Genomic DNA, 12297 nt, shown 5'->3' with positions numbered 1-12297 from the left:
AGACTAGATAAGAAAAAATTATAGCCCTAACTGGTTTGGCTCAGTGGATAGAGCGTCGGCCTGTGAACTGAAAGGTCCCAGGTTCGATTCCGGTCAAGGGCATGTACCTTGGTTGCGGGCACATCCCCAGTAGGGGGTGTGCAGGAGGCAGCTGATCGATGTTTCTCTCTCATCGATGTTTCTAACTCTCTATCCTTCTCCCTTCCTCTCTGTAAAAAATCAATAAAATATATTTTTAAAAAGAAAAAAATTATATCTGGCTTTTGAGGATATAGTTGGGTGCTTCAGGTGTACTGTCTAAATCAGTAACCAGGAGAGAACCATGGGCCTCCTTAAACTCCTCACGAAGGCACACACCATGGGGGCTAGCCTCCACACCTTCTGCAGAATTTCAAAATTAAAGGTCAATGATTACAGAAAATTGCCTGTTCTCTCCATATCCACATAAAACTGCATCGCAAACAGTTCCAAGGCAGTTTAATTGTTTCCAGACCCAACCTTATCTTTCCTATACATTCTTTCCAGGGGCACCACGATGACCCAACCTTATCTTTCTGATGCATTCCTTCCATTTGATGTAAAACTCTCAAATACTGAAGTGTATGCACCCTAATTGGAACTCCTGAGGTGCCAAATGTGCTTTTGCCTACTTTTCTGCCTCTACGAGCGCCACTCACTTCTCCAAATTTGGAGCAGTTTCAGGCTTCTTGAAGCTTTGCTCTTGGCTATAGCCCTCCATAAGGCCCCAAGAATATTCTTTCTCAAATTTATAGAGATCCACTTTTCTTTTCATTGACACTACATAATTTGCTTTTGATAACTCCTGTGACTGAATGCTTTTCAAGGTTTCTTAACCATTTGTACTTCTTTTGTAAATGCCTTTCTGTGCTCTTTACACTTTTTTGAGATCCTGGTGGGGGCTTTTTGGTGTGTGTGTGTGTGTGTGTGTGTTTCAAGAACAAAGAAAAGTTTATTTAGAAAGTCACAGAGGTAGAAGAAGTGAGCCAGCTGGGCTGCAAGGGCTCAGGGAACAAGTTACAGAGACAAAAGAAGGGCCTTTGGAGCTTGGGAAAAAGAGGCAAGAGAAATGCGCCTGGGGCAGGGGGTGCAGAAAGGCGCGGGTGTGCTCCTTAGAGAGAGCCCCAAGACACTTGTGTTTTCATGTAAATTATAAGAGCCTGCGATATTTATTTTGTGTACTTCAAAACATACAGCCAATTCTGTTAATGCTTTGCTTTGGGGCCTCTCCCTTTGAGTTGATGCTTTGAGAGGCATTCCCATGAGAAAACCGTCAAGAAAAGAAGAGAGACCTGGGTTTGTAATCAGAAGACATAGATTTGTCTTAATGTTTAATCTCAGTATGTGTGTGAACATAAGTAAGTGGCTCGGTTTCAAAGTTAACTAACGTGAAGCTGCTGTGTTTCTCTGTGCAGATTCCACATTCTAACGTGTTCTCCCTATGCACATCCACCAACGCCCTACTAGGTGCCTAGTACAGGGCCAGATACCTCAGGAAAGATGAGAAAGCGAGAAGACAGGCCTGGAATTCAGGCAAGTGATGTCAGAGGAGGGCATTTCTGCACTTTCTATCTTGGGTGTTGATAGAGAAATGTCCGCTAAAGAGAAGCAGTGGTGACATGGCCACAAAACAACACACAGAAGAAAATTGCAAATCACCTTTCCAGGCCAACCTACCTTCCAGCGGCCATATCTGTCAGCCAGGAGGCCAAAGATGATGCTGAAGACCATGTAGCCAAAAAACACCATCTGGGAGGGGGTTGTGGGGAGGTGAGAAAAAATTATCCTCGAAGCAGAGTTGTGATGACCTGCTAATTCAATGCATTAAGCATGCATCCACCTCAATCCCAGGTAGACTAGAACTATGCACGGGGTGGAGTGAAAACGGGTTTTCACGAAGATCTCCCCTGACTCCTGTTGAACCTGTTCAGGGCTTCTGAGGCTGATGCTTCTCCTTGGCAGATCTCACACCGGGGAACACTGCCACCAGGTGGAAACGGGTGGGAAGAACAGGCAACTGCCTTCCCTCTGATCCAAGATGATGGCATTGGCCCTACTCAACTCAGATGGATAATTGTGAATTTCCATATTAATAACTTAAAAAAAAACTCCATTCATGCCCCAGTTCTACACACAGTTGAGACTTCTAGAAGCAGTCTCCTTTATGTATTACAGATAAACATAAACTTCTAACACACACCAAACCAACCATTCATGTAGAAACACTCTTCAGATCAAATACAAACCTACCTCTTTTCCTTACTTGTTCTCACAATGTCTTTCCCTAAAGAAAACTCAAGAACCTGGATAGAATACCAGCATGCTAGCTCAGCCTGAGCTGTAAACGAATGCGTATGCCTTTGGCAGCTCCGCACTTCACTGCTTTGCCTTCTGTAAGATGGCTGGCGGCTGCTTCCAGGGCAATCAGAGGAAAGGTGGGAGCGTTAACACTTCTCCGGGGAAGACCTCCTTCTCTCTGCTGCCTGCGTTGCTCTCTCTTTACCTCTCTCCCTCACTCTTCCTAAGGAAGACTCCGATGCTTTTCTTCCACAGGGAACTATTGAAAACAACAGCATCGTGTCTATTCTTGGGTGACAAAAGCCATGCGTTCTTCCGTGCACTGTCCTTTCTAGGAAGAGATGGGGGGGGGGGGGGGGGGGTGGCGCGGGCAGTGTTTTCTAAGTGCCAGGCCTGGGACACGGCTTCGCCACAGTGCAATCTAACCAGTCCCCTGCAAAGTGGTAAAAACAGGACGCTGGGATACACTTTGCATGGATCTAAATTCATTCAATATAAAGGGCTCTTCTTATCCCGGAATAATGTTATTTCTGATTGTTGGTAATAAACAACGTGCCCTTCTGTTTTTGAAAGGTGGTGGTTGTCGATGGCAAGCTTTTCTGCCTCTTTTCTTCTTCTAATGACCTTACTTGCCAAATACATACATGTTCTAATGTCAGCCACTCCGTTTAAGAAATAAATTCTATCAGCTGGTGAATCCCACATTTTGGGTTCCCCTGAAATTAAGTTCCTACAGCCATGCACCGCTTAGCGATGAGGATACCCTGAGAAATGCATTGTCTGGTGATTTCGTCACCATGCTAACATTATAGAGTGCACTCACACAAACCCAGGTGGTATGCCTACAACACAGCTGGGCTCTGTGGTATAGCCTATTGTTCCTAGGCTGCAAGCCTCTACAGCCTATTACTATACAAACAACACAAGGTTAAGTTGAGCTTATGGGAACGTGATGCGATCAAGAGACATGGTCAACACGAGATGGATGAGGCTGCTGCCGGCGTAATACGTGTACTGTTTTACAGCAAACTGAATTCTACTTTGCAGCAGTATTTGGTGTGAAACTCATAAAGCTATTCACATGGTCTTTGAGAAAAGTTGAGTGTATAACACAAACAATTCGATTTGGTGATTGGTTAAGCCACTATGGCCACACTAAGTAGCCCCTTAGTGTTCTGAACTAATGGTTAAAGCATATCTAACCCATGGCTTGAGAGTTCCTTTCTCTGATTTGCATTAATCTCTTTGGGGCTTTTGCTAGGAGCTGGAAAATAAGCAATTCAAAGTTATGCTCTCTAGGGGGGGGGGGGGGGGAAAGGGGGGAGAAAGGCCTCAAATGCTAGTTGGAGCTGCAAACCCATCAGCTTTGAAAGCCAACAGGCTAAGGGTGGGGTATCCTTTGAGTCTCGCCCTGTGGGATGGGGAAGGGGCGTGAAAGCCCTGGTCTCCAGTTGGCTCATTTGCAGCTCAGGAGGCAGGCACTCACCGTGGTCACTAACGCCACCTGCCAGTTCTCCAGCTGCCATTCACAGCGGATGACGGGAGACACAACCGCTATGAGCATGATCTCCATGGCCTCGGCAATCTTAAGAAAAAGGAGGGAAAATGCCGTGTCTGAGTGCCAGCCTGTCACCACCTCTCCACACACCTGCCTTCCACCACCCTTTAGTCCTACCTCTTCCCTCCCCTCCCCCATTTAGGGAGCACCTATTGCGTACCCACTTAGCACTACTTGGACATTTTGAAATGTCCCCAGATTTATCGCTCATATTTACTTGTGATGTTGGGGATGCATGCATTTGCGTTGTATCTGAGGGTGTTGTGCGGAGGCCAGTCACTCAGCTAGTGGCTCATTACACCATCCACTTCAACCTAGCTTTGTTGTTTTATACTCATCATCGTGAAGATCTCAGGGCATGCCCTTAGCAAATGGATTTTTAAAATAGTCCCTTTCTCAAGAAGTTGGGATTGGGGAGACAAGAGTCATGAAAGCTAGACAACAATAAAGTAACAAGTACAAACAATGAGTTCATCATCAGGAAAGAATGTCTACTTAGCAAACAGTATAAGATGTGCTACTAAATATCCCTTTCTTTCTTTCTTTCTTTCTTTCTTTTCTTTTCTTTCTTTTTTTTTTTTTTTTGTTAACCCTCACCTGAGGATTCTTTTTCCAATTGATTTTTAGAGACAGTGGAAGGGAGAGAGGAAGAGAGAGAGAGAGAGAGAGAGAGAGCGAAACATCAATGTGGGAGAGAAACATTGATGGATTGCCTTCCACACACACCCTGACTGGGGCCAGGGATGAACTTGCAACCCAGGTACATGCCCTTGATCAGGAATCAACCCCAAGATCCTTCCATGCGTGGGTCGACACTCTAACCACTGAGCACACCGGCCAGGGCCTAAATACTCCTTTCAACAGAAAGGTTAATTATCATCCTCTGTCCATATCTTGCTATCCATTACAGGGTGAGTGTATCTCCCAGGGAAATGAAGTGGATGCTAGAAACGAATTGATAGAATAAATAGAAATAGAGGATAGAAATCCAGCTCAGAATAATGAAGAAGAAAGTCAAAGATCATTCTGAGGTTTTGTAGCTGGAGGAAGGGATGAAAATGACATCATTAAAAGGGAAGAGGGTATCAAGGGGGACCAGGGGGAAATGAATTGTCGGGGACACGTTTGCCTCACAAACTCCCTGCCCCCTTCACACCTGCCCGAGTGGACACCCCTGAGCTGAGGTCAGTGCACGACTCTGTGTCCCACAAGGAAATGGCCTGGGAGACTCACGCGATCTCCCAGCAGCACTCACCCCCGTGCTGCCCATGATGAGGAACAGGGCGATGTGGAAGCGCCCGAACCCGATGGTCTCCACGGCCTCTTCCACGGTGAAAGTCCTGGGCTCTAAGGCGGAAAAGCACAGTGAAAGGAGCAGCCTCTGTGGGTAGGAAATGTGTGTGGACTATTGCTCACCCCAGAGGATGCTGGGAAACCAATGCCTGTTATAAAAACTAGTAAATACGCGGGGAGGGGGTGGAATTAAGCAGCAGCTTGAGCTCAGAGACTTCCAGATCATCTGACCTTTGGGCTGTGGCTCTGGGGTTCCCAGGCTCAATTTCCGGAGGCTGAGGATGGTGACCGGCTCCGCCCGCTTGGTGGCCATCTCTGATGGTTCAAATGTCCCACACGGCTTCCCTGATGGACACAGGAGAGGGAACACGGAAGGAGCTGTAGCTGAGTACATATTTTCCTTCAGTCTGCACAGAAAATCTGTGAAGTGGGTTTTACATATTAATGAATCAGAAACACAGAGAGGCTAAATGGCCAAATGAGATCATTGGGCCCCAGTGGCTAGCAATCAACCCTGCGTGGGGCCAGGTGAGCTTGGACAAGCCGACCAGCAGCCTCTGAGGGGGAGTGGAGGTGGGCTTTGCTCCAGAGAAGTAATCTCCATGCCAGGTCTTTCCATTCCCGTCGGTCCTGTATATACAGTGTAACCACATGGCACAGTGCGCTTTCTTGTGTATTATTTTTATTTATTACTGACAGAAACCCATGCAGCCCTTCTTTTCATTCCCCCTTTCTGTATTTAATCCTAAAAAAAAGGATTCTTAATTCCCCCAAACCAAAAGAAAAACAAACCAAAGAAAGCTGAGGATCAAGTTAGTAAAATATGTTCCAAATGCCGTTAAGATACAGTTGTTTAACTCTACACCCCTAGTGGGATAAACAGAACTCCTAATCTGGCCTCAGTAATTATACTGTGAGTAATAATATTGGTATCATTATTTTGATACCAGCACATATAGGAGGTTCATTTTACCATCCTCTGCTTTCGAAGAAGTGTAGCATTTTTCAAAATAAATGGTTCGCAAAAGGAGGTTCTGAGGTTCTTCAATCACTCGTCAGACGCCTGGTGCGAAGCAGCGTGACGCAGGCAGCCCATCAAGTCCTTAACGTTGGCCAGCACCAGCCTGCACTGTGTGGCGTGGGCTCCTGTGGGGACTTGGGAGCGTCTGACATGTTCCTCGCCCTGAGGAGTTTTTCATCTAGCTGGGGACCCCGCAGACACACATAAAAGCAACTATACCGCAATGTAGACATTCTTTGTTTTCTTCAAACGCTGTCACAGTGACAGATGGATCAATAATGCTCAGAAATAATCCTGGAAATCCCCTTCCCAAGAGACACCATGAAAAGCATGGAAAGTTATTATTTCACAGAGCAGGGAAAGTAAAAATAATTGGTCTCTCAGCCCATCTGGAAGCCCGAAAGACACGAAGACAGACTGTTCTAGAAACTACCCTTGTTTCCTTCCAGACATTGTCCAAACACCCTTTGGAGGGGTGTGCTTTTTTTTGGGGGGGGGGGGTGTTCATTTATTAAAGCGGGGAGCAGTGCAATAAGGAAGGGCTTAGGACAGAGGAAGCGACGGGAGAGCACAGGAGGGGCTGGCTGCTTTGGCTCACTGGGGAGTCAGAGAAAAGGGGCCTAGGGGCGGGTTCAGGGGTGAGCCTGGGACAAGCTGCTGTTGCTCATGGCTCCCCTGATTGCAAGTCTCCTGGGGTCCCTTAGAGTTTACAGTTATGTGCCTGCGGGGGACGGAGGGGAAGAAGAAGGCGTGGGCATGTGCTTCAGGGAGGGAGGGTGTTCTGTATCTGGTAACTTTTTTTTTAAAATATATTTTTTACAGAGAGGAAGGGAGAGGGATAGAGAGCTAGAAACATCGATGAGAGAGAAACATCGACCAGCTGCCTCCTGCACACCCCCCACTGGGGATGTGCCTGCAACCAAGGTACATGCCCTTGACCGGAATCGAACCTGGGACCCTTTAGTCCACAGACCGATGCTCTATCCACTGAGCCAAACCGGCTTCGGCTGTATCTGGTAACTTTTAATCCTGTGTACAGAGATCCTCTCTGGTTATAAAGAGGCCCTCAGTGCACCTTAAACACCGACTGACTGCATATCATGTTCCTATAGATGGGAAGATGAGCCACAGAGTACCGCAATCAAAATATGAAAACAAGACAATTCGGTGAGGATTAAATAGTGGTGATGTTTGTACAACCTTGTGGCTGTACTAAAAATCATTAAGTGATACACTATAAATGGTGAATATTATTGTATGCAAATTATATAAATTTTTTTCTCTCTAAAAATAGTCATTTACATCATGGCAGCAGGCTTAAAAACCAAAAGGGACTCTTGCCATTTAAAGTGTTAAAGATGTAGTTGGGTGGGAAAATATTTTTTTTAATCCCAGTAAGTTCATCTTAAGTTCAGTTACAACTAACTGCTCAACAGCACGTTCAGTCTTCACTCAACATATAACTCTTCTACCAGCCAAGTTTTATGACTTCTCACAGCGATGTAAACATGTTTTACAATTTTAACGTTCATAAAGGCTTACGTTTGAGTAATAAGACAATGTGCAGTAAGCCTCCTTGCTCTTTTATTAAGCGGAAAGAAAAGAAACCCAGGAAATCCTCCACTTACTATTGAGCAGAACAAGCTTTAATCTGAGGTGTGTTTTAACCTGATTAGGTAGCCCCAGGGGTCCCAAATATCCTACTTACTTCTCTTATCAGCAAAGAGAGGTGATTCCTCTCAGATGGCCTGGCAAAAGGTGTTACATCCAAGATAATGGCATTAAGGTTCTCTTAATTAAAGCTGATCTCATAAAAAAAATACAAATAAAAATAAAGCTGATCCCTTAAAGGGAGATTTACTGTTGTGATTTCAGATATATATATACATTCAGAGGCCAAATCATGAAGAGTCATTTATTTTATACTGAGAAGTTTCCAAAAGTAACCAGGTTTACTACAAATATAAGGAGATGATGTTAGGTAATACACAAACAAACTTTTAAAAGTTTTAATAGTTGTCTATGTAAGAAATGTCCAAACCTGGAAAGCATTTTTATGAGTTTATTTGAGCCCAAACTGGCAATTGCCAGGAAGCAAGACCTCAAATGCTCCCGAGAATGACGGGATTTTGTTGTTTGTTTGTTCTCTATTTCAGTTTTATTTTTATTGAATTTATTGGGGTGACACTGGTTAACAACATTATACAGCTTCAAGTGCATAATTCTACCACACATCATCTGTACACTCATGTTTTTCTTTGTTTTTTAATATTTTTCATTTTTTTGTTCTTATTTGTTTTCTCTTTTATTCTTTTCTCCAGTAAATGTTTGTAGTAGCCAGCCAGTGTGGCTCAGTGGTTGAACTAGGAGGCCACAGTTGGATTGCCGGTCAGGGCACATGCCCAGGTTGTGAGCTCGATCACCAGCAGGGGGCGTGCAGGAGGCAGCCGATCAATGATTCTCATCATTGATGTTTCTCTTTTTCCCTCTCACTTCCTCTTTGAAATAAGTATATATATATATATATATATATATATATATATATATATATATATATATATATTTATATATATATTTTTTAAAATATATATTTTATTGATTTTTTTACAGAGAGGAAGGGAGAGGGACAGAGAGTTAGAAACATCGATGAGAGAGAAACATCGATCAGCTGCCTCCTGCACACCCCCCACTGGGGATGTGCCTGCAACCAAGGTACATGCCCTTGACCAGAATTGAACCTGGGACCTTTCAGTCCGCAGACCGATGCTCTATCCACTGAGCCAAACCGGTTAGGGCAGTAAATATAATTTTTTAAAATGTTTGTGGTAGATATAAACCACAAATTACAATAAAAAAATAAGACCCTAATAAATTAATGGCCAAATTATATGAACAGGCAATTCACAAGAGGATATATAAATTATAAACAAAACTGGAAAACTGTTCACTTTCTGTAGTAACTGACAATTACAGTAACAAAAACCTTTAGTTATTGCTAAATTAACAAACACAGAAAAGACAGAGGGAGGGCGGGGGAAGAGGAAGGGAAGAAAGGAAGGAGGGAGGGAGGGATGGAGAGAGGGAGAGGATTAGAGGAGGGAGGGAGAGAGGCAGGAAAGCAGCAGCCATGGTGAGACAGATTAAACTGGTTCCATTTCTATTTCCATTTCTTCGCCTGAAAATAAAAATAGTACCAGCTACGGGTGGGAGAAATAGCCTGCTGCCTTCCGATAATAAGTCTTCCCGTAGACCTGGTTGATGCGGGGGCACTGAGTTGTAGGTGGTTGTTGGAGGGGTGGCACTTCTGAGAAAGCCCTATTCACCCCTCCCCCTCCCCCTCCTGCCTTTCTCCAGCCCGCGGACACCTGTTGGCTGGTGCTTCAGCAGGCGTCTTGGGTCCTGATAAAAGCGTGAGGATGGAAAGGTGGAAACCGCGGGCTAAGTCGGGCAGAGCAGAGGTGAGAAAGAGCCTGACCTGACGAGACGGGGCTCTCCCACACCTTGGTCTCCGTACCTCCTGACGTCTTCTATTGGGAAAGAAACGAAGGCTCTCTCCTGTCTCAGACACCGTTGTTTCTGGTCTCTACTACTTACTTGCAGTTGTGTGCATTTTTTTGTTTTTTTAGGCTGGTCAAGTGAGGCAGTGGGAGGAACAAGGAAACCTGTGACCAACTGGCTGTGATGAATTAGAAGCACTGCACTCCGACCAGCCAGCTGGGTGCCCTTCTTAACTGATCAACTGCCTCCAGCCCGAAATGGGGATGAAATGAGACGATGTTTGTATAACACGGCACAGTGCCCATTGCAACATAAGCTCTCACGGCCGTTCGTACTGTTTCTCATCTCTGAATGGAGGTATCCACGAAGTGTCTGAAACTTCACTGTAACCATAAATCAAATACACTCATCATGAGTTCTTATCTGCGTAGTTAGCAAACGTATATGGCTCCAAAGGCATTCACTGCTAATATTCTGCTAACATGAGAACACCTTGGGCTCAAATGAAAAACCACCTAAAAGGGAAAACGCTACCAGTTACTTGTTTTCTGAAATAGGTTGCTCTTATTTCAAGGGTCAACGTAAGTGTATTAAGAAACCCTCCCAGGTGCTACGTGCCTATTGGAAAACACGACCTCAAAACCACTCCAACCACAAATGTAACAGAAATGCACCCAAACCAGTCACCACAGCTTCCTTATGGAAGGCAAACACCATGGATGATTTCACACTAAAAATACCTCTATTGGTCCACATTGCTTTCCATGTATAATTAGCGTCTTTTAGAGAAAGAAAAACCTTCCACACCTCAGTTTGGAATGGCCTCGTTGATGTGGGGGTGAGGTGGGGTGGAGAAAAGGGGTGGCAGGGAGGTGTGACTCACTCAAACTCTAGTCAGAGGAGCAAACCTGGCCCTTGTCCAGCCACCGACACAGTGTTCTGTGTCAGCAGTTGTAACATCCATCTTTCTAGCCCTTGAAGATGGTCAAGGTCGATGGGTTCCCAATGTCAGGTGAGGCTGCCAAGGGATGGAAGAAACAAGTTACCAGCCACAGAGAAAGCTCTGTTCCTGCCTATGAGGCTATGCAGGGTCTTCAACAACAGGATTCCCTCGGGGTGGGGGTGGGGCATGGTGTGGGGGGGCCGTGGTGCAGAGGTGTGGATGGATTGTCAGGATTTGGGCATTTGTATCTGTGCATTGTAAAGGGGCTTACATTCCAGATCATTCAGAAGACACTCAAACACGAACTTAACGTCAACAGGCATGGAAAGTATTCCCTTAGTATTTTCTAAAGATTCAACCAGAAGTTTCATGAAGAGATGTTTTCACAAAGAGGAGGATGAAATGTTTCAGAGAGATGGAGATAAGGAATGTTCCTGAGAGACAGAGTTTATCATCTCAATTTTGAAATAAAATGTTGGGAAAACTGAGTTGGTATCTTCTATTGTTTGGCTCCCTAAGTCATTCTAAATCCCTTCTAACCTAGGAAGAGCATGGATGGATGGATGGATGGATGGATGGATGGATGGATGGATGATCAGACCAATTCAGGAAAATAGGGAATAACATGGGGAAGAATGCTTCACAGCCCTATCAGTTCCTTAAAAACGACAATGGGAAAATTACCCATGGCCTTCCTTCAAAAAAATCTAATAAAGAACTGACACCCAGCTGGCAGGGCTCAGTGGTTGAGCGTCGACCTATGAACCAGTAGGTCATGGTCCAATTCCTTGTCAGGGCACATGCCCAGGTTGCAGGCTCAATCCTCAGTGGGGGTCGGGGGTGCAGGAGGCAGCCAACCAGTGATTCTCTCTCATCATTGATGTTTTTTATCCCTCTCTCCCTTCCTCTCTGAAATCAATTAAAATATATATTTTTAAAAGAACTTACATATTGGGGGCTTACTCTGAAACTCAAAGGCTTAAATGGTGCTCAAACTTCATTAAAACAAATTCTAGGTGACCGGCAGGCATTTTATTCTACTCCATTTTAGCCAGAAATAATTGGGCCACTGTAGAGTTTTTTAAACTGAACTTGTGTGTGTCTGTGTGTGTGATGTAATTTGTTTTGCAATGTCAATAAGAAGAAAGTCTCAAACTCCATTTGCCTTCAGCCAGGCACTCGTGGTCCAACCCTCCCACCTCCCCAAAGCAGGAGAAATCAATCCAGATCCATGCTGCCCGTTGGGGTTTCTTACCTGTGTATATTTCCTGGAAATCTTTCCAGTCTGGGGCTTTTTTGCTTCTCCTTCACAACAGCCAAATCCCACCTAGAAGTTGCACCACTGATGGCTTCTGGACTTACTTTCCCAAGAAACCTGGCGCCCAGGTCTTCTCCTTCCCGTTCAGCTCAGTTCTGTGAACGGGATTATTTAAGAAACAACCTTGCATCCTGGACAAGTGAGTGACATCCAGGTCACACCCCCTTCTCAGTCAGCCCTTCACCTGATCCCTTTGCTAGTATAAAGGGGAAATTACATCTCTTATGGAAACAGAAAGAGGCTGCCACACTTTGGAGGAAACTAATATGTTGTTCTCAGGAAGGCTGGGGGCATTTCTGAAAGAACAGGGGTCTAGGCCAGGTGCAGAGGGAAGTTCTGCATTTTCAAAC

General features: G+C 44.9%; 1 protein-coding gene across 3 annotated transcripts in view; it reads right to left on the bottom strand.

Annotated features, from left to right (window-relative positions):
* SVOPL (SVOP like) overlaps positions 1-5514 on the bottom strand; it is a gene marked incomplete at its 5' end in the record, with an annotated part of 56907 nt that extends 51393 nt beyond the window's left edge. For 2 of the 3 annotated variants that reach the window (XM_079786207.1, XM_079786208.1), the window contains 4 exons: positions 1696-1767; positions 3803-3901; positions 5130-5221; positions 5399-5480. In XM_079786207.1, coding sequence (XP_079642333.1) covers positions 1696-1767; positions 3803-3901; positions 5130-5221; positions 5399-5480 — 345 coding nt within the window. Of the gene's footprint in view, positions 1-1695; positions 1768-3802; positions 3902-5129; positions 5222-5398 lie in introns of all 3 variants that reach the window. The other variant, XM_079786209.1, reaches the window with a different exon arrangement.
* Positions 5515-12297: the final 6783 nt, after the last annotated feature.

Source organism: Cnephaeus nilssonii (genome assembly GCF_951640355.1).
Source record: "Cnephaeus nilssonii genome assembly, chromosome: 12".
Classification (NCBI taxonomy): Eukaryota; Metazoa; Chordata; class Mammalia; order Chiroptera; family Vespertilionidae; genus Cnephaeus; species Cnephaeus nilssonii.
This window is presented reverse-complemented; position numbering and strand designations above follow the sequence as displayed.